Source organism: Artibeus jamaicensis, unplaced genomic scaffold (genome assembly GCF_021234435.1).
Source record: "Artibeus jamaicensis isolate MK-2021 breed Jamaican fruit bat unplaced genomic scaffold, CSHL_Jam_final contig_1016, whole genome shotgun sequence".
Classification (NCBI taxonomy): Eukaryota; Metazoa; Chordata; class Mammalia; order Chiroptera; family Phyllostomidae; genus Artibeus; species Artibeus jamaicensis.
Window position 1 is genome coordinate 9,095,808 of NW_026521195.1, and position 22,052 is coordinate 9,117,859.

Here is a 22,052-nt window from a genome sequence, read left to right on the forward strand (position 1 = left end):
CAGTGGGTGCGGAGAGAGAGGAGGAGAGAGGTGGACAAATAAACAGAAACGAGGCACCGTGAGAGGACTGCAGCGCACGGACATCCTCCAGATGCTGCCGCAGCGGCGCCCTGAGAAAGACATGGGGAGCCTCACGCTCGCTTATTAAAAAATAGTAAATGCTGAAGATAAAATAATTAAGCATCCAAAAAAAAAACAAAACCTAGGGTAAGAGTACCACGAATTTAACTTCTATAGAAAGGAAATTAATAAAGATAAAAATTCATTGTAAAAAAAAATTTTTTAAGTACACTCGATCAATAAAAAGGATTTCAATTTCAGGCCTTGTTTTGTTTGTTTGTGCAGGGCTATTAGAATTATAAAGCAAGCTGCTATGTGGAAGCAGGGTTCTGTCAGTCATGTTTTCCCCTACCTGCCCTGTGTCTGATCAGCACCTGGGATTTAGCTCAGTAATTACAGCTCACTGCATATGTAGAACCATTCAAAAGGAAAAAAATGTAATTAAACAGAACAAAAAAAGGAAGCTAAAACAACAGATGCATAGGATATTTTTAATCATAAGAAGAAATCGAACAAAGTGGGGGAAATGTAAGTTAACAAAAGCAAATCTAGGAGAGGTGGAAAATCTGAAGAGAGCAATGACCTCAAAAGAAACTTAACAAGGAATGGACTGTGTGTGCAGGAAGAGGCGCTGGGCCCAGCCCAATGCACGGAGCAGTTCCGGAACACCTCTAAGGAAGATGCGGTTCACGAACTGCTCCCAGGTTTAAGAGCAAATGAGGAGAAAAGGCCCCAAATTACCTATGAGGCTGACAAAACGCTGCTACAAAACACACACCCTCACACACACACAGGTACACACCTAAAACCGGAGAACTTACGAAGAGCAATGCAAAAACTATAAACGAAATATGAACACGGAGAATTTAGCGGTGCACTAAATGAACCAACAGATCGTAACCATAAAGGTTTTGTGCCAGGAATACAAAAAAATGAAATAAAATACTACTAACACTTGCTACTACAGCCAATTAAAGCAATAAGCTACTGTAGTCCCTGAAAAGACTGGCAGATAGTTCGGGAGTCATGACACCAACGAGGACATGAGAAATGAGCACTCTCGTACCTCGCTGGGGGGCAACTTGCTACCCACGAACATGGTAAACGTACACAACCTGTGTCCCAGAAATCCCACTACTGGAGATGAATTCTACAGACACATCCACACATGCCCAAAGATAGGCACAGAGATGTCCACTGTAGCGTTGTTCACGACAAAAAAAACTGAAATACTAGAAATGTCTATCCCTAAAGAAAAATTTACTTCAGTAAACATCTCCAAAACACGTTTGATAAAATTCAACACCTATTCCTGACTTTAAACAAATGCACACGAAACAAGCCAGGAGCAGAAACTTTCCTACTTTACTAAACAGTGACTTCCCAAGAGTGCAGCAAACACCATCTTCAATGAAACTAAGGCACTGATGGTATAAATATTAGAAAGAAAGAGTAAAAACTAGCGTTATTTAAGGATCATGTCATTTTCTACCCAGAAAATCCATGAGAACAGCTGAATAGGGATGAGAATGAAAAATAGTGTTTTAAAAAGTGACAAAGAGAAAACAAATAAAAAACTAAAAGCTTTCCTAAATATCAGCAGTAACCTGCTAAAAAACATAGAGTAAATGTTTATAAAAACATATAATGAATGATTCCCAGACACAGTGAAAGCACAGACTGGCTGGACTTATCCCGGAGGTAAACTGAACAAGACAACTGAACACTGCACAACTGTGAGAAAGACCGAATGAGTGGAGATCTGTGCCATGTTCTCGGAGAGAAAGACTCATCATTTTAAGAAAATCGGTTGCAGTCGTCCCTCCTTCTCCACAAGGGATACTTTTCAAGAGCTCCAGAGGATGCTTGAAATAGCAGGTTGTACCAAGCCCCCAACGTACGATGTTTTTCCCATACATCCATATCTGTGACAAAGTTTAATTTATAAGTCAGGCAAGTTATAGGTTAATAATACCTGGTAATAAATAGAACAGTTGTCACAAAATACTGTAATGAAAGTTCTGTAAGTGTGATCTTTCTCCCTCGAAGTATAATCAATGCGAGATGGCTGTGAAGGGACCTACCCGTGTATCCTGCACAGTGACAGACAGAGGGTCCCTGCCCGGGCGTGGCAGGGGGAGACAGTACGAGATTTCATCACGCTGTCCACAATGGCATCAACATTAAGACTTATGAACTGTGTATTTCTCGAACTTGTCATCTGATTTTTGTTTTCCAGACCATGGTTGACTGCAGGTAACTGGAAACTTAGAAAGCAAAACCGTGGATAGCAGGGTGGTGGGCGGGTGGGGGGACTGTATCCTCCAAGTTAGGTTATAAATTCACTGTAAGTCCTACAAAAATCTCCACCAGACTTTGGATTTGCAACTTGCCAAAGGATTTGAAATCCACATAAAAAAGAAAACGTGCAATGACATTTGGAAGAATAAAAGAATAAAGAAGGGGAAATTAGCGCACCAGATAGGAAAGCACGCTGCAATGCTGAAACATAGAATAGAAAATCTGGGACCCGACAGAACACAGAGAGCATTTATGATACAATGCCATTCCGGCATAATGGGGAAAGGATGATCTACTCCATAAGAAGAATGGAGAGGGTGGAGCATCTGTCTGAGGTCTGGAGAGGCCTCCTGATACAAGAAGCAAGGCTTGGAAGGTGTGCAGAGGAAGCCCGCTGGCTTGACTGTCTGAGGTACAGCACCTTTAAATACACTTACAACCTCTACACCAAATGCAGTGTCACTGTCCTTCAAACAGCGAGAAAGACAACTGGACTAGAAAAGTAAGCAAAAAATCAATCAATAAAAAGGTAATAACAGGATTATAAACAAACTGCTAATAAACATTGGGAAAATGCCCTGCGGCACTGGCAACGTGGAGAAATGCACACCAAAGCCTCAAGCAACCATTATCCCCCGAAAGACTGTGCAAAAATTCAAATGACCGATAACACAAGTGCAGTAGACAACTGACCCAAAAATTCCCCTTCAAAGGATTTGTTCTAAATAAATATTCACACATGCTCAAAATGATACACAGAACTGTCCCGAGTCAGATCTTTCGTGATGAGGAGAATGGGGTAATGTAAAAGGCCAGCATCATCAGGAGAGCTAACTAATATGGACATCCGTGTTGCAGAATATAACGCAACCATGAACAAGGAGGCGGATGGTGCAGGCGGTGACCTCTTTGTTTCCTCTCCCGCCGTGCCTTTTGGCCCAGACCACCACCTCCCCCTGCCCTTGTCCAGAGGACACTCACCATGATGGAGCCAACCACGGGGCCTTTGATCACCCACCACAGAGCTGTGCTGTCATTCATGTCCCAGCAGCTGAAAGACAGGGGGAGGGAAGAGGGACGATGCTCAGGGCACAGGACGCCTGCTGGGCAACACCTCTGGTCCTTGAGGAGGGGGGTGGGAAGGAGAGCTCTCAGGGGCCCCGTTCTTCCCTCTGGTCCCCTGTCAACTCGGGTATGGAAGCCCAATTGTCAGGTCACCAAAGGACTCCTCAACGGCCACATTTCCCCTTCAGATCTAGGACTCTTGGGGGGCAGCACCTTCCCCTGATCCTTTTTCCTCCCCTCCCCAAAAGGACCAGACACTCACAGCTGGGCCAGGGAGTGGAGTGGGACTCTGAAACTGCTTGTTCTCACTGCCTTCCGGCTGAGATGTGGCTGCGTGGCTCCACCCAGGAAGGGGGGCAGTCAGTGCAGTGGACACCCAAGGCTCAGGGTGCAGCCTGGGCCCTGAGTGGGATGGTCTGTCTGGGGCAGTTAACGTGGAGTCGGGGCAGCCGTGGAGAAGCCCGTGTGGAGCCATGTCCCCGGGGCCCTGCCCCAGCCTGGGGTACGCACTCACCCTGTGTCATCAAAGTAGAGCCTCAGCACAGCCCACACTGACACGCACAGGGTTGGGGTCCCTGCAAGAGCAAGACAAGGGGCCCCGTGACAACAGGAACACCCCCAGGGTCCAGTGTTCCCCCCAGACGTGGGGCTCCTGGTGGCCATCGTCCCCACCCAGACATGGGGTTCTGGCCTATGAGCATGCGTCCCTCTCACACCTAGAGTGCGGGGGGCCCGCACTGTCTCTAACCCCCCGCTGCCTCCTACGGATCTGTGTCTCCCCTACACCATGGGCTGTGTTGCCTCCCAGAAGGACTCCTGGGCGTACCCTCTCAGAAGGTGACGGGCTTCCTGGGGGCAGGAAGAGCATGAGAGAGTCCACGCAGCAGGCATGTGCCCTCTGCGGCGGTGGAGCAAGTGCCTCCTTGGCCCTGACACTCTCTGACGGGCCACCAAGGCCCGTGAGACCTTAGCCTGTCCTGGCCACAGCTAGCGACCTACCCCAGCCAATAATGGTGTACCAGCAGAAGTATCTCCTCTCGGGGAAGAAGGTCTCCACCAGCAGAGTGAAGAGGTACAGGCCCTCGATGAACAGCCAGAAGTAGTTAGACACGACGCAGTAGTGAAAGAAAACCATAACAGCTTTGCATTCCACCTGCCCAGGGAACAGGAAGCGGTGGGGGACGTGAGCCACGATCCCCTGCTCCACTGAGCCCTGAAACCCAGCCCAGCAGGACCAGGGAGAATCCCGAGGGCCTTCAGCTCTGGTAGGCTCAGGCTCCCATGTCACGTGGGTCTGAAACACTCGAGATTCCTAGACTCAGAGTTTAAAATGTAGCAGCCTGTTTCCACATTGGAGCTGCCCATGGAGACTCATTCTCCCCCATCTTCCTATCCCTTCCCCACCCTCACAGGCTACATGATAATGAGATCCTTGCAGGAGCCCCCTTGATAAGAAGAAGGCTTTAGACATGACAGAGGTGGGGTTGGGGGATACCCCTGTCCCCCCCAAAATCTCATAGAGACCTCCTCTAAGTGTGCCCTGGGCTGCCTTTTGCATACCACCCCCTCAAAACTGATCTTCTCTGCTTCCTTCCACAAGTTGGAGGTCTGGAAAGAAGGCCAGCCCATCAGTCCCTGGGCTCACAGGCCAGGTAAGTGACCAGGGACCAGGCAAGCCCTCTTTCTGAGACAAGTGGGACTTGGCCTTTCCGCCTTCCACTGCTCTGCCATGTTTACCCACATGCCCAGGGACAGGAAGTGGCATCATACAGGGGACTCACTGGCTACTGATAGCCCCTTGATCACTCCCGGGTTTCTGTGTTTACTGGGGCCCACGTCTTAGCCTGCAGGAAGCACCTGGGTGGTGGGCACGTTCCGGGAGGAGTGTGTCCCACAGGGCACGGCTCACTCACCGAGGAGATGAAGCAGTGGCTGCTGTCGTGCTCCTCATAGAGGACCCAGTCCTTGATGAAGACGGAGATGGCCCGCAGCATGAACGACACAAACAGGTTCATGTGGATGAAGTTGCGGGTACAGTGCAGCTTCCTGCCGCAGCGGAGGGAGAGGCCTTGAGGCGGCAAACCCGCAGCACGGCAGCCCGTGCTCAGGGTCTGCTCAGGGACACCTGTGTGGCTGTGTGCCTGTGCAGGGGGCCCCCGCCCAGGACCGCCCACTCCCTCCTTCCACCTCCCTCAGGTTCAAGCCCCTGTCCCCTAGCCCCGGGATGCCTCGGGGCCAGACGTCCCCCTCCAGTGGCCTCTGTCTGGACCAGGAAGAGACAAGTGACGCCCGGGGGTTTCCTGCCTTGGAAGGGCTGGGTGCCCTCTCTGGGGTCAAGGTTCCCATCTGTTATCCTAGAGTAGGGGGAACACCTCCCAACGTAGCTCCGGGACTGACAGCTGGGGGACTCAGCCAGGGGCGATCTGTGCTCCCTGGAACACTGCTGGAGGTCTCACCGGAAGCGACACAAGATGACCATGGCAGTGGTGAGGGACACGAGGGACGTGCTGTAGCCGGCTGTGTACAGAGCCTTCACCGACAGGTAGTAGGAATCCTGGAGGGGGTACAGGACAGGTAGGGCTCCACGTAGGGCCAATTCCAGCCTTGTACCTGCCCACCTCTGGGTCCACGGCCTCCTCCCCTCTGTACAGAATCTATACTCATCAGAGGGTCTGCAGGTGCTTGCTGAGTGCAGGAGTGCTGACTGACCCCATCACCACCTTAGCCTGGGTCCAGGAGGGACCCTGCTGGGCCCAGCAGTCACCTGCCAGTTGCTGGGCCAGGAAGGCAGTGTATCCTAGAAGAGCAGCCGGTGAGGTGGGGGACACACGGTGGGGGCTGGAGGAGCTCAGGGAGCTACCCAGCTGCTTCTCCGCCCAGAACGAGTGAATGCAAGTCCTGCCCTCCGTGCGATGGGCTTGGGGACACAGGGGGCACTCATAAATGCTGCCTGCAGTGCCACTGAGAGTCAAGGCCTCTGGTGGGAAGACCCTTCCATCTGCCCCCACAGCCCCACCCTCACTGCCTCTGGGTGGGGGGCAGACACTCACCTGGTCCCCGGTCTCATTATATCCCTCGTCAAACCCACAGGCATCGAAATAATGAGGGAAAGTCTCTGACCAGCCATCTTCCGTGCAGTTCCGGCCTATCACCCGCATGCCTGCGGCAGAAGGGGAACCCAGAGGCACAAGAGCGATTTAAGAGGTCCCTGAAATTCTTCTTCAAAAGTTACTTCATAGGTGAGGATGCCTGGAAGCCTGTATGCCCCTCTGGGAAGTGTGGCCACTCAAGGCTCACCAACTCCTCCACTGTGAAGGGAAACCGACCATCGCTGAGGACCTCAGGCTCCGCCTTCATGGAGGATGTGAGGCGGGGGAAGGCGCAAGCTGGTCTCTGAACCGGGGGCGAGGGGCCCAGCGGGGCTGAATCCAGCCTCCCCCTCTGTCTTGGACCTGGCCAAGGCTCACCTGGGAAAGGCCCGAGCCCCTCTCCCGGGCCCTGGGTCAGCACTTAACCAAACTTCAGTGAGCGGAAACTCCAGGCCCACGTTTGCCCACCCCCCTGCCAGGGGTTCTGGTCCAGAAACCACCTCAGGTAACCAAGGAGCAGGAGTTCCCTTCACACACTGGGTGACACTTTTACTGGGAGCTCTGGGCCTACCAGCAGCTGCAAAGTCCCATCCCACACCGAGGGGACACAGGGCTTGTTTAATTAACAAGAACCAGACCTCCATTAGCCTAGCATAAGATCTCATTAGGATATGCATTTAGGTTTGTTTGTTTGTTTGTTTGTTTTAAAGAACTTCTGCCTTCCCAGGTCTGGATGTCTATCTGTTTCCTGACACTTACATACTTCAGTTTTCTTTGATTGACTTTAAAGGCCATGCTGGGGGGCCCTGGAGGAGGCAGGAGTCCCCAGCTGGCAGTACAGTGGTGGCCAGGCTAGCTGATGCCTGGCCCAAGGCTGTTCAGCCTTGAACAACTCTCCTGATGCCTCCAGGGTGACCCACGGACAACCAGGGCTACAGAGAAGGCCAACAGCCCCCTTGGCCTCCAACCCAGCCCTGGAAGGTGCCCCCAGACTGACCTTGCTCCCGGACCAGCTCCCTGGAAGTTCATTTGGTGGACTAGGACATAAGGGAACATAGGGGATGGTTCTTGCTGCCACAGGATTTTGTCACAACAAAGACACCTGCTGGAAAAAGGCTCCTGTGCTCATGCCACTGGAGGAACACCTCCTCTTTGGCCAATATCACCTCTGGGGAGCTCTGGAAGGAGCCAAGGGCAGAGGCCAGGACAGGAGAGCCCCCACCCCAAATTCGCCAACCTCATGTCCTTGCCAGCCACGTTGGAAGTTCTACAGCCGGTTTTTTTAGCCAACAGAGTCAGAAATGCACATCCTGGGCTCCAGGCAGCAGCAGAGGGGTGGTGGCCCTGCCATAAAGACAGTTCTGCCCAGAGTGTAGTGGCTTCTGGGACTCTGAGCCCTGGGACAAGGGGGACATCTGGCAGGCCCAGGGAGAGAGGGCCCACTCCTGCCTCACAGTTCCATGCCAACTGGTCCCGCTTCCAGCAGGTCTGTTGCAGGCTGTGACTGGCAAGCTCCTTCCATGTCCCTGTGAGCCCTTCTTTCAGAGAGTCCACACAACCCATGGGACCATGGCCTTGACCCTTCCCTCCCTGGGCTTCATCTCCTCTCGGCTTTATCCACATCAGGGTGGTAGGAAGAGGCAAGGGAAGCTGCTTCAAAGACCAGTTTTATAAAGTGTCCTAGAGGTAGGCATCACTTCCTTCCTCCTATTCTCCTCTCTTTTTCTTTCTATAATACAGTGTGAGCTCAGAGAAGCAGGAGCCTTTTTGCTCAGAGCTCAGCCATGAACTGGCCACACAGTTGCTCTATTGCTCTCCAGGCATCAGGACCCCACAGTGACTCCACCTGGCAGCTTCCCCAGGCCCCTCCTCCCTGGCACCCTCACGGGAGCACCGGGCACCAGGGCAAGGTTCTCCAAGTGGGGGCCCTCCCCAGAGCAGCCCATCAGCAACTCCTGGGACACTGGCTAGAAATGCATGTTCTCAGGCCCCAACCCAGGCCTACTCAATTAGAGACCCTGGGTGGGAAGGCCCAGGAATCTGAGTTTTAACAAGCCCACTGGGGCATCGTGAGCACAATTCAAGTATGAGAACCACGTGGGAGCGCAAAGCTATCAGGAGCTGCTGATCCAGGGCTCTTTTTTGGGGTCCCACGGCAGGGCTTCGAGAGATCTGCGTGCCCCTGAAACAGTCTGGGCACCTGAGTGCCAGTTTCTGCAGAGAAGATCCACTGCTTCATCAGAGAAGGAAGGGGACCTGCCAAAGGCCACACGGCCACAGAGAGGCATGGCCCAGGCTCACACGCCAGCAGATGCCACCCCCGTCCAGCCAGCCCGTGGTGAACTCCCACTTACCTGAGAGATTCAAGGAGTTAATGTCTGTGAAATCAAAGTCTCCTGCAAAACAGAGACATGGGCACGAGTCAGAACACCAGCTGCCCGAGTGCCACGGCTGGACACTGCTGGCTCTCCAGGCTGAAGGCCGAACCTGCCCCCGGTTGGGAGGGCAAGGGGTAGGGTCTCAGCCAAGAGGCGGCCTAGCAACGGCAGCCCCACCTTTCTGACACACTCACTGCACGTTCTAAGGTAAGTCTCATTTGCTTTGTATTTCTGTGCTGCTAAAGATGCCTATGACTCAGTTCCCCCCTCCCCAGACCACAGGAAGTGGAAATGGGACACAGTCGGATAATGAGAAGGCCTCCTCCAGAGTAGAGTGGGAGAGGAAGGACAAAGGATGGTGGGGCCTTTTCCAGGGCAAGGCAAGAAACAGCCACCCGAGTCCTGGGCTTCCTGTTTCCTCTTTGGAGCCCCCGCTCCAAACTGCTCCTATCAAAGGGAACCTAGAACTCCGAAGACTTCATCCTCAGACCTTTGTCTCTCTCTCCTCTGACTCTACTCCCACCTCCCCCCACGCCAATACCCCTACTAGCACTGAACCTCCATTTGCCCTCTACATTATCAAATCCTGTTTCCAAGGTCCAGCAGACATGCCGCCTCCTCCAGGAAGCCTCCCTGGGCCTTTACATGACTCTGCCTGCATGCTGCATCCTTAGGTCTCTTCTGTCCTCGTGCCTGCTGAAATTCCAACTCTACAGCCACTTGGGGAGACTGGCCTCTTCATAGGCTCACACACACACTCAGGCTTGCACTTATCCATTTGGTGGGCTTGTTTTCTAACCTCTCGGGGGCTGGGTCTCGTCCTCCCAAAGAAGCCCACAAGCACTGAGGCCAAGGGCTGCACCTCCCATCTTCCTGTGCACCCCCCTCTAGGACAGTCTGGGGGGAGGAGGGAAGAAGAAGGAAGGGAGACCCTAGTCCCTAGTAAGCTTTTTGCTCCACCCCCACCCATCCCAACAGCCAGAGCTGGGCTCCAGCTGATGCACAGACGGACAGGTGACCAGCAGTCGGTTCTCTCCGGGGCTCCTCTTACCGATGGTTTCTGTCTCCCAGACTGAAACAGAGAGAGAGGGCACACAGAGGTGAGTGAGGGCTGAAGTGGGGTCTGCTCCCGGTGGGCCCTGCCGGCCCTCCCCCTCCCTCTTCCCCACCCTACCCCCAAATTCCAGAGAGAGGCTCTACTGGGGGCCCTGAGCCACAAGGACTACTAGCTGGGGGCCGGCCGGTCACTGAAGATTCCCACATCTCCCTCTACGACGGGACACAGTTACAGAAAGTGAGCAGGGGTGTCTGAGCGGAGGTGAGTGCTCTGCACCCCCAGAGCCCACAGAGCAGCGGCTACTACAGTGAGCACCAGGTCTGGCCCTGGGCAGCCGGTGGCGCAGAGAGAAATGCCATCTGCACTTCCTAAGTATTTAAGGTGAGTCTCACGAGTTCAGCTTTGGGAATGGAAACACTAAAAGGCGCCGCCACAGTGAGCCACGGAGCCTCACGTATCCAGGGCTCATTGACTGCACAAGTGCCAGGGCGGGCTGGAGTCGGAAGGAAAGTCTGTCCTAAGAAAATGTCATTTTACTGCTGACTCATTTTGCCTTTTGATGTTGTTGTTGTTGTTGTTAAAAAGAAGCTGTCTTGCCACGGTACCTGACCCAGAGTAGATGCTCGACAAACTTTAAATGGATGGATGAATGAAGGGGAGGAGTCCATGAGTGGGGGAGGCGACTAACATGATATCTACAGAAGTGAATTAGAGGGGGGGAGACAGGGCTGAGTCAGGGGCCACCCCAGCCTGACGCTGTCCCACTCACACTGCCCTCCCCTCCACTTTCTCCTCTTTCAACATCCACTTCCTATCCTGCTCTAGGCAGGGCATGATCACATCCAGTCCCCTAGTTGTCAGGATGGGGGCGTGTGGCTGCTGGTGGGAGATGTGGAGGTGGGAGGTGTGGCTCACAGGGGGGAGGCGGAGTCGGGGGATGCACCGCAGCCACACCCTGCCTTCTGATCTTGGGGTGGATGCCATGTGGGAGAGCCCAGCCTTGCCCCACCCGCAATGATGCGTCCCCACGTGGACCTGGGAGCCAAGTCTGAGAGGAACCTCTGTGTTCCTGTGAGCAGGAGGTCTGTGGTTCCCCCTCCCTGCCCCGAATGTGAGCTCTATGGCAGGGGTTATCAACGTGCCCGCAGGGTGCCCGATGTCCCTAGTGCTGTGTCCCAGGAGGGTCTGGGGCCCGGGTGTGGGGAGCGGGCTGGGCAGGGTGCGGCCTGACGAGGCCCCAGGGAAACCCACCTTGGTCTGGATAGATGATCTGGAAGAACTTGGGGCAGGTGATGAAGACCATCTCGCCCACTTGGGCGTGCTTCCAACACGTGATGTTGTCCCATATCCCGGGGCAGCCTGTGGGGGAGCGAGCCACGTGAGCCAGGCCCTGGCCACGAGCACCTCTCATGGTCTTGTCACCTCGATCCCCTAACATGGTCCCCAAGTCCTGACACCATGGGCATAGGGGAGGCAATGGGACAAGAGTTCACAAGGAGGGAACCCTGAGGACCCCCGTTTACAGGTGGGTAGAAGAGCTGCATGTGGCAGAATCAAAGGAGGAAGTGGGCGAAATGACAGGTGGCAGAGCACACAGTGCCAGGACAGGGTGTGCACGCTGCTGAGGGGCCTGCAAACAGGGGCTGCGGAGAGGGCCACTCTGCCAGATGAGGGACAGCCAGCGAGTAAGCAACAGTAGTGAGCTCACACCTGTAACACACCCGGCAGAGTGCCCGGCTTACTCAGTGAACACCCCCTATACTATTATCATTAATCTCATGATGTCAATTAGGTGTCCCTGGAAATCATTTCCCTGAGACGCCAGGGCAGGGAGAGGATGGAGCCCTGCAAGGTGAAAAGAAAGGCCAGCAGAGGGTCGCTAGCTTATCACAGGGCGGGCGCCAGGTCGGGAGGGACCCAGGGAAGGCCTCACAAACTCACGGCCTCTTTGTGGGTTCCCTGGCTGACTGGCTTGTGGGGGCTGTGTGGTCCGGGGGTGGTCTGCCTCTCCGAATCAAGACCTGGCTGTTTGGGGATTCACACTCAGTCACAGTAGCCTACAGGATTCCCTTCCTGGGGTGACCAAGTTTGGGAGCCCAGAGCACCACACAGAGTTCTGGGGATGACAAACCAGGAAGGCAAGGACACTGGGGGCCATGTGAGACCGCATGAGCTGTGTCCTGGGTGTCACAGCAACAGGCCGGTTACTGATGGTTCCTGTCCTACTCGCCCCCCAGCAGGGCTCCAGCCAGCACATGTCTGGCTGTGACATCAGGCCCTTGAAGGGGACCCAGCAGCACATCGGTGGCTGCCGTGGCCTGTACTGACCGTGGAATGATCAGGGAGTGTGGTCACGTCTGGTCCATGCCCCAGGAGCCCTGCTGACAGATGTTCCCTTAACGTGGAACATCAGGCCCTGGCACAGCCAGCTGCTAGTGCCAGCTGATGTCCCTGAGGTCCCAGAGCACTTGAGGTGGAGGTGAGCAGTCACGAGAACTGAGTGGCAGGGAGGGGTGCAGGGCTCAGGCAGAATGGCACAGGAAGAGGGGCTCCCGGGGTGGAGGTCCCAGGTCTGGAGGCAGGGTAGGGGAGTCATTCTCCTAACAACCATTTTCGGAGCCCACGCCACGGGTTGGTGCCCACTGGCCCAGGGTTACAGAGGCCGACAAAATGCATCTGAGAAGTCTGCATTCGAGGGTGAGGGAGAGAGGGAAAGGGCATGGTGTCCCCTCAGCTCCTGCACGGCAGTCACGAGACTGGAGTCTTATCTGCTTCTGCCAAGGGCTCACTGTGTGACTCTGGCCAGCCTCTACCCCCTGCCCCCTGACTCAGCTTCCCTGTGTACACCAGCTGGGGACACCAGCTGGGGACAGGGTGTCTCTGAGAGTGTCTCCGTGTGTGAGTGACTAGAGCTCACATCAGGAACAGAGGTTCACTGGGGACCTGCCGATGATGCCCAGAAGGACAGCTGAGGGGCTGGGGCGGCCTTCCCTGACCCCACGACCAGGACGAACATCCCCCAAGGGGAGTCTGCCAAGATCTCACTCACACAGGCGGTTAGGTAATGGTGTGGAATCCAGAGGGGAAGTCAGAGCTGGAGGAAGGGCAGGGAGCGGTCAGCACAGGAGTGCTACGGGGGGCCGTGGGACTGGATGAAGCATGGTATGAAAAAGCACCGGCGTGTGAAGGAGGGAAAAGAGGGTCTGGCCCCGCCAGAAGAAGGAGCGCCAACACCAGACGAGGGGCTGGTGAAGAAGGCTGAGGAGGGGTGGCCAGAAACACAAGGAAAACAGGGAGAGGTTAGGGACACCGCAGCCAAGAACTCGAGTGCTTCAAGTGGGACACGGTCAAGGGTGTCAGACACTGCTGAGAGGCTGTGAAGGTCACCCCCCACCCCCCGACCTTCTTGCCCCTGGCAGAGGAGGTGGGAGATCAGAACAGCTCCTAGTGCCTGGAAGAACTTGCTGCTCGGACACCCCAAGCCTCTTTACTCACCTCTCCCATCGTAGCCCAGCTCTGCACTGAGCCTGCCTGTGCCCTGCTGGCTCTGCCTGCCCCTGCCACAAACCCTCTGTGGAGCTTGGTCAGAGGAGCTCAGGTTCTGAAGTGGGGGAGATGCCCACTCGGCAGGCAGCCCCCACTAAGACATCTACACACAGCATCAGGAGAGGCTGTGCCTTATAAAAGCAGGAGGAAAGGATATTTGGGCAGGCAGAACAGAGAGGATGCAAGAGCCATTAGCCTGGACTGGAACAAAATACAGCACCAATCTCAGGTTGTCATGGTGACCATTCTGTCCAGTTCCACGCTGTGTTCAAAACCTGTGAGACCAGAGGCACCGAAGGAACTCAGACAAGGGTGCAGTCGTCCCTTTGAGAAGCCACCTGAGGATGCTTGGGTATTGTCAGAACAAGCCCCTCACTTTAGCATTAAAGTTCAAGGGCAAAAAATGATTTCAATTTACCGAAAGTGACTTTGCAGTCAATATTTCTGATTGGTGAAGTGCGGGCGAGCTGTGAGCACAGTGTGGGGGGGGGACCCAGGATGCAGTCGGTCTGGGGCCCTCAGGAGTGGAGACTCAGGTTCCCACGCACAGGAGCCTGTCTCCCTCCTCTCTGGCACAAGAGCACGGCAGCACAAAGGGCGCCCCGGGCTGAGGCCACAGACCTGGGGCCTGTCCCAGCCCTGGCTCAGGCCCCTGGTCTCAGCCTCTCCGTGTCTCATGGCAGAGCTGGGCTCAGCGCTGACTCGAGTCCCACTTAGCATTCAGGGGTTTGGAAATGAGGAATCACCAAACAAACTCCTCAGTAATGGTCCCAGTAAACACCTTACAATGTGCCAAGGATGCTGCAGACAAAAGCACCGAGTCAGAAAGCCTGCTTCCTCTCTCCAGGACCTCACCGAAATTCTCTGCCTCCCCCACTGCCTGCTCAGCTCCCATGCCATCCCCAGCGTGACCCTGTCCCTTAGCTGCCACTCTGAAGGCCACTATGCACATCACCGCCTAATGTTCTCTGGAAGGTGGAAGTCCTGGCACAAGGAAGGGGCAAGGGTTTAAGGGGCACAGGTGCCTTCCTGGGGCCCCCCAGCTCTACCCAGTGCCACACGCCTCGCCTCTGCCAGATCAGCATCCTCACCCCAATGCCCTCACTTTACTGCATTTAAAATAAACATACACATAAATACATTAAAAATATACAAAAGCCCTCACCATCACTGGAACAACCTGACAGATTTTCGCTTTTCATTTTCAGGCGTGTTTCAGGGAAGCTGGCTGACTCGGGGCCAGTGTGCTGTGTACCGCATGTGTGCTTGGGGACAGAAGGGACAGGGGAGATGCAGAGCAGGGGGACAACAGCAGGAGGGCGGCCTCTCTTGGTCACCCAAGCACAGATTAGTAACATAACGCACAACTGCTGATTCTAGTTACACTCAAAGCGGACGGTCTTTAAGCAAACTACATAACTGGCCTGTGCCTCCGTGTCTTCACCTGCAAAACTGGGCTGATAATAGAACCTACCCCTTAGTGGCTGAAGTAGTGATACAGGGTGCAGCCAAAGGGGGCCCCCCCCAGAAAAAGATTTGGAATGGTGTCCAGAATTCAAAGTGTATGGGAATGATGGAGAGACATATAAGATGTCCTCACCCCACCCCCACAGGTGTGAGTTGGGGGGGAAGGGACAGTTTTGCACAGCCACAGCCTTGCAGCTAATCCATGGCATTGTCTTTTAACATATCTATAGCCTCGGTGGTCACTTGGACATGTTAAATGGCTGTGGCCAGGCTTGGAGCTAGGGGGATGAAGTCACTTCCCCCCAAGATGTAACTGGGGGCAGGTCCCCCCAAGTTACAGCGCTTGCGTAGGGGCTTGGAGAAGATTGATTGGCTCGAGGACATGGGATGATTACTGCCCAGACTAACGATGGCAGCCCAGTAAACTTGTATTAATACAGAATACTGGCAGGTGTAACTGATTTTGGGAGGAGTCGGAAATAGGGGTACAGAGGAAGATGGGTGCTGGGATTTAAGAGCCAGGCACGGCAGCCATTGGGAGAGAGAGCCACGCGGTTTCAGCAGAGTGAGGACCCCCTGTTGGTGAGGTGAAAGAGGGAGCCACGTGGTTTTGGCAGAGTGTGGACCCCCTCTTTCCCAGGTGAAAGGGAAAAACCACGCAGCTTTGCCAGAATGGAGATCCCTGCAGCCAGGTGAAGAAGACAGCCACATGCTTTTGGTGGAGTGTGGACTCCTGCAGCTTTGGTAGAAGAGGCCCACGTGGCTTTGGGGTGCCCCCTTTGGCCGCGGGGCCTGAAAAGCAACAGAGACTTTGACTGGAACTGGGTACAAAGGACTCTTGCCAGTGGACTATGAGAGGGTACCACAGTACTTTGGATTAACTCGAGATCCTGCACGGTGACACAGCTGACGGTGCCAGCGGCCTGCAACACAGACGTGTGCTCTTTTCCTGATTTACGGTACCCGGAGTTGGGACAGAGGGAGAAGGGGAGCGCTGTGTGGGTGTAGGTGTACAACCTAAAGGACTTTGATATTTTAGTGGTGGCATTAGGCCTGAATAGCATTAAATAAACATTTTGTTTCCTTTTCACAAATCTCTGGCATTAAGAGATGTGTTTCCAATTGGCGGCGGACAGAAGGGCCCAGTAGATTTTAGTATTTTGGTTTTTGGGAGGGGCCCCTGTTGTACAGCAGTTTTGGGCATCCCTAGGTGGGCCAAATATTGTATTGCCCCTCCCTTGGACCTCCTCTTGTTCGGTAACAGTAGGAGCTAGTACGGGGCCAGGCAGATGGTAAATTCATGTAACTATGGGCCATCAAGTGACCTATTCCGCCTCCTCAATTAAACGCAGAGATTCTGAGACACAGAGCAGGAAAGGGCCGTGGAGGTGGTGGTCCACCTGGGTCCAGAGTCTCCTCTCCTTTTCCACCTGTTGGCTGTCTTTTTTGACTTAATTAGGTCTCAGCTTTGTCCTGCTGAGTCCATTCCTGTGACTCAGGGAGAAGTAGACCGTGGGAGGGTGCTGCCTCTACTCTCCTCTGGACACTCACGGGTAGAGGAGGGATATTGCCTTGCCTCCAGGAGACTCCTTCACGCTCTGCCTTCTGCCATGCTGAGCTTGAATGCCCCTTCCTCCTTGAAGTCCTCCCTGACTCACCACCTACACTCACCCCGCCCGGCAAGAAGGTCTTTCTCCCTCCACTGAATCCCACAGCACCAGCTGCTCCTCTCCCCTCTGACACGCGCCCCTGAACTGCAGTGAGCCCTGGCCTGCCCCTCCTGGGAGGGGTCCCTCCTCACTTCTGTCTCACACAAGTGTCTGCCAGGACAGCCCTGAGGGCCCTCCTTCTCATCCTCTTCCAGTCCGGGGCTCTACAGACATCTGTGCGGTAACCCACCTCTGCCTCCCCCCTTCCCTCTGGACGCTGCCCCACCCACAATGCACCTGACGCCTGTGCTGCAGACACAGTGGTCCTGGGCTGGGGGGCAGAGTACCCGGGTCTTGGGTCCACCTCAGGGCCCCACTTTCCCATCCCCTAGTCCAGCACCTCGAGACAGATTTGGGCCCCCTGCCTCAGGGTCCCTGGCTGGGGTGGCCTAGAATCCACTTGCAGCCTCGGTTAGGGCTGAGCCAGAGCTTAGCAGGTGGGCAGGGCCAGCAGGCCCAGGAGCAGCTCCATTACCAGTTAATGTTCACTGACTGGCCAGGGAGCTTGGCCTGGAGGGACCGTTACACGTAACTGGGCTGCAGATTAATCGAGTATTTAAACAGACGGTGCCCAGAAGAGCTCCCTGTAAATGGGGAAAGTCGGAAGGGAGAGTGGCTCCTTCCAGTCTGGGCAGAGAGTGCCCCCTGCAGCAACTGGGGTCTGAGTGAGGCTGGTGAGCCCCCCAGGATGCCCCCAGCCCCTCAGCCCCCCACATAGCCCCTCGGGGAGTCAGGAATTGGGCAGTTGAGGGTGCCCTCTCTCTGGGCCTCAGTGTCCCACCTGCACAGTGAGGGAGTCAGGGGGGTAAGGGAGTCGCACAGGAGCCCTGGTTCCCAGCCACTACCTGGGGACATCTTGAAAAGCTGCAAGGCATTCAGGGTTGTCACTGGGGCCGGGGGAGTCACAGGTGTCCCGTGGGGAGAACTGAGGCTGCTCGATGGCCTGCGGTGCCTCTCCGGTGGAGGAGGCAGGACCCCTCCCCAGGCCACTGGCGGCCCTAGGAGAAGTGCTGCCCAGATAGGCCAAGGGCTGGGGTGCCCGCTGCTGCCTCATTCCCAGGCTTCTGATGGAATGAGCAGAGAGGGTGGCGAAGGGCCCCCCCACCGCCGGCCCTGGCAGCCCAGGTGCTCTCCAGCTCAGGCACTGGCAACAGCTGCGTCCCTGCTGCCACCAGGCCCGGGCTGGCTGCTAACAAGCTCGCTGACAGCCAAGGCCCAGCCCAGACACCAGCTCTGGCCCAGCCGTGGGGATCAAAGGCAGCCCCATGCAGCCGCCCAGAACAACCCCTCCCAGACTGGGGCACATGGGCAGGCCCGTCCCCAAGGACAGCAGCCCCAGTGCAGACCTAGAACTTTTCCACCTGGAAGGACTCTCTAAGGACCTCGGGACCTGCGCCCTCCACCTTTCTTTGCCAGGTGGCTAGAGGCTGAAATACCAGTTCTAAAGGCTGGCCTGGATGTGCTGGGGACAGTGTCCCCCCGACACCCTACTCACCTGGGGAGGAGTCATTGAAGCCCATCTGCTCTTTCTCCCTCTGGATCTTCTCCAGACACATGGCTTTCTCCTCCTTCAAGATGCAGTTGAAGTGCATGGCGGTGGTCTGCAGGGCACAGGTGACAGACATATGGGATGGGGTGGGTGGGGGGAGCAGGGAGGATCATCTGGAAGCCCTGCTCCCTAATCCCTGGGGGTGGTGCGGGGGAGAGGGCAGAGTAGGGAGGGGGTGGTGACAGAGATGCAGGAGGCAAGGGCCCTGACAACCACTCTGTCACCAATCCCCTGAGCGCTCTTCTTTCCCAACTCAGTGTGCGACCTTGGATAGATCCCACCCCATCCCTGGCTCTCAGTTTCCATGTGTTATAAAAATCTAGCAAACGCTATATAGCGCTTTTTTACCGCATGCGTACATTTAGTAAATACTCTTTTACCATTTCTCATTTTACAGATGTGAAACTTAAGCCCAGAGATATCAGGTAAGTTGCTCAGAGTCACACAGCTTAGTAGACTGTACAGCCAGGATTTGAACCCTGGCAGGCTGGTTCCATAGATCATGAGCTAACTACTGCCCTTTAGGGGAGCAAGGAGGGGCTGGGTGGGAGGAGGGGCTCAAGTGAAAGGCACTGGCGTAGGAGCAGCGGCAGCATTCAGCGGGCCCGGGAACCAGTCTCATTTACCCTCACCCCATTTCACAGAAAAGGACACTGAGGCTCAGAGAAGTTAAGAAACTCCCACCCAAGGTCCCACAACTGGTTAGTGGCAGATGCTGTATTCAAGTGCAGGACGCCTGCTATCATGACCGCTGCGTTCCAGTGCTGTGCCTAACGCACAGTTCAGGGGCAGCAATGGTTCCTGAAGGGCACCACGGTGAGCACAGAGGCACCTGAGCTGCCAAGGGCGGTATGCAGTCCTGCCCCTCCTCCCCAGGCCTCAGCGTCCCATCTGCACAGTGAGTTAGAGGCAGGGGGTCACACAGGAGACCTGTTTCCTAGCCAGGGGCCATGCCACCACCAGGGGACATCTGGAAATATCGTGAGGCATTTGGGGTTGTCACTGGGATCAGGGCATTCGTGGGCATCTAATGGAGAGAACTGAGGCTTCTAGGAACAGCGACAGGCCCTTGATCACACACTGAGGCTGGGCAGAGGCCAGACACAGATCCTGGGCTCTCAGGATGGCCCTATCCATGCTGGTCTGAATTCCCAGCCCAGGGCAGGGGCCCAGGTCTGGGAACCCTCCCTGCTCCCCTCACTCTGGGAAGCACACAGCAAAGAGCAGGCTGCTGAGCTCTAACCTGGCAGAGACATGCAGGCAGGGGCCTAGGATCCTCAGTGCCCTCTGTAGCCCTGGCCAGGGCCCCCGACTAGGATGTGAGCTGCATGGCTCTAAAGATTCCCACCCACGGCATCATCATCACAGATTTGCAAACTATAACAATTTCTGCTCAAGTTGGCTGAGGATCTGGAAGATGGGCCCCCTTCCTAACTCACACAAAGGTCCTGGATGGCCCAGCGAGGGTGGGGGCTCCAGCTGGTGATGGAGGGGACAGTCCTGGGTCCTTACCATCGGCAGCAGAAGAAGGGTGGCCAGGGAGGCCTGCATGACGTTGGCCTGGATGCTTCTCAGCCAGAAAGGAGGCTCAGGCCAGCCCGCTCGCCTCCCACTCAGAGCAGCCGCTGGTCAGCCCCAAGGTGGCTAGGGCTAGAGAGAAAGGAAAGGCCTGAGTCCTGCAGACCCCGTGGCAGAGGAGGGGCAGGGACAGCCTGGCCCTGCCCAGGACCTTCTCCCCTACTCGCAGCAAGGAGCCTCCATAAGGAGCCCCTCCTGCCTCCGTCCAAGCTGTTCTCTGCTCTGTCCCACTAATATCTGCTGCACACCTGCTCAATGCTAGGCACAGGGGAGCATGGACTCCTAGGGCCCCCACTGGATTCCTGGGGTGCTCCGGGTGGCTTTCTCCTCTGTGGCAGACGACTGCATCCCCAAATATGCCTCTACAACCAGTTTTTGTTGTCACATGCATGCCTACTCAGGGAGGGCACTTCCTTGTCCCCCATGCTCTCAAGTAAGGGCATGTGATGAAGTTCCTACCTATGGAATGGGGGTGGCAGGGACAGGGGCCACTTGTCCGCAAGTACCACACACTGTTCATTTCCACTCCTGTGCCCTTCCCAAATGCCAGACCCAACCCGGCTCTGATGGGGCAGCAAAGATAACACCTGAGGGGTGGGGCGAAACACTCCAAAAGGAACCAGGGTGCCTGGGGGAGCTCGGGGAGCTGGGCCACCACCACCTGCCCCCCCCCTCGCCCCGGCTCCAGACTGCTGCGTGCGAAAGAACCACACTTCTAACTCGCTCAGTCGTAGAGAGCCGCTTTGTTCCAGCTGCCAAGACTAGGCCCCTCACAAGCATCGCCCCCTTTCACCCTGCCTCAGCCCACTGGGCCTCCAGCACAAAGCCTTCACCTCCACAGCATACAGAGCAAAGCGGCTGCTGAAGGACGAGTGGCCACCCCAGAGCGGCAGGGGCTCCAGGCCCCTGCAGGACTGAGGCCACCAGTGGGGACAACAGGGTGCGGGAGTCAGGAGAGGAGGCAGTGGGAGCCCCGGCACATTCCCAGGGGATGAGTCTGGTCTGCGATTATCGGAGCATGTTCACATCGCCCGACGATCCCGCATCTGGATTTTCAGCTGCGCAGAAGCACACTCACAGAGCAGAGAACAAAGATGTGGGCAAAAGCACACAGCAATTCAGGCATTCCGGTGTGTTTATCAGACAGTGGGCATACAGAGTGAAATGCACACTCACACACACTCCTGTGCAAAGGCACTCAGCTGTGCAGAGGCAATGAGATCTGTCTGGATTCAGGCACACAGGCACAAGCACACCCGTGCACAAGCACACACACGTGCTCACGCAGGAAAGCCAGACGGGCAGATGCTCATCGCGCTCTCTGGCAGCTCTGCTCCTCAGCTGCCGCTGCCCTGGACTGAAAACACGCCAGTGCAGAGGCCTCAGCCTAACCACCCATTCCCCTCCCCTGCCTTGTCACCCGGCTGCTCAGGCAATGAGGGGACAGCCAGGAGCCCTGTGTGGCCCCAGCCCAGGGACACAGGGTGGACTGGGTGGGGTGCTCTCCACACGTGTCTCCCTAGGAACTAGACCTGAGGTTCTTGATTCCCACTAGTGCCTTCTCTTGCTTTTACTGAGATGAAATTTACATATAACATTATACTCATTTCAAGTGTACATCACAATGCTTCAATATCTATGTAGTGCAAAATGACTACCAGTGTAAGAAGTGTGGTCCATGTCCAGCACCATGGTTACAAAAATCTTTCTCTTGTGTTGAGAGCTTTTAAGATCTACCCTCTTATTCACTGCTGTCCTCTCTTGTTCACCCACTCCCATGACAGTCCTCCCCCTGGCCCAACTGGACACAGACACAGCAGCGAAAGTGACCCTAGAAGCTCCAAAGGCTTGACCCTCCCATTCCCCCACCTGAGCTGGGGACCAAAGGGGTCAGGTCCTACAGCCTCTCCAAGAGGTGATCTCCTCAGCCCCTCCTGGCACCTGTGCTGGACAGTGCTCAGAGTTTACGATGTTAGACTGACTGGCCCACACCTGGTCCTCCCTTGGGCCGCATGAATGCATCCCCCAGGTCTGCCCCCAGAGCCTGTCAGCTGCTCCTGCCTCCCCCAGGCTGCCATGACCCTCTCGCAGGACAGGGCCTGGCTCCTGCACCGTGGGATTGGGCCCTCCCTTCCTTGAGGATGGAAACTGGGCCCCTTTGCCTCGCCACACAAGTGTCTCAATATGACCTGGTCCCCTTCGTCCCAGGCTCTCGCTCTCTCTCTTGGGTCCAGGCTCTGCTGGGGTAATTTT

At 55.6% G+C, this 22,052-nt stretch overlaps 1 protein-coding gene across 7 annotated transcripts in view; it reads right to left on the reverse strand.

Annotated features, from left to right (window-relative positions):
• Positions 1–22,052, reverse strand: part of ADCYAP1R1 (ADCYAP receptor type I) — a 49,053-nt gene that overhangs the window by 20,072 nt on the left and 6,929 nt on the right. For all 7 annotated transcript variants that reach the window (XM_037126537.2, XM_037126535.2, XM_037126536.2 and 4 more), the window contains 11 exons: positions 19,734–19,871; positions 18,168–18,273; positions 11,202–11,309; positions 9,945–9,965; positions 8,870–8,911; positions 6,477–6,586; positions 5,883–5,980; positions 5,340–5,472; positions 4,426–4,579; positions 3,941–4,001; positions 3,343–3,412 (listed from right to left, as the gene is read on the reverse strand). In XM_037126537.2, the coding sequence (XP_036982432.1) occupies positions 3,343–3,412; positions 3,941–4,001; positions 4,426–4,579; positions 5,340–5,472; positions 5,883–5,980; positions 6,477–6,586; positions 8,870–8,911; positions 9,945–9,965; positions 11,202–11,309; positions 18,168–18,273; positions 19,734–19,772 (942 nt within the window). In that variant the 5' untranslated portion in view covers positions 19,773–19,871. The remainder of the gene's footprint in view (positions 1–3,342; positions 3,413–3,940; positions 4,002–4,425; positions 4,580–5,339; positions 5,473–5,882; positions 5,981–6,476; positions 6,587–8,869; positions 8,912–9,944; positions 9,966–11,201; positions 11,310–18,167; positions 18,274–19,733; positions 19,872–22,052) is intronic.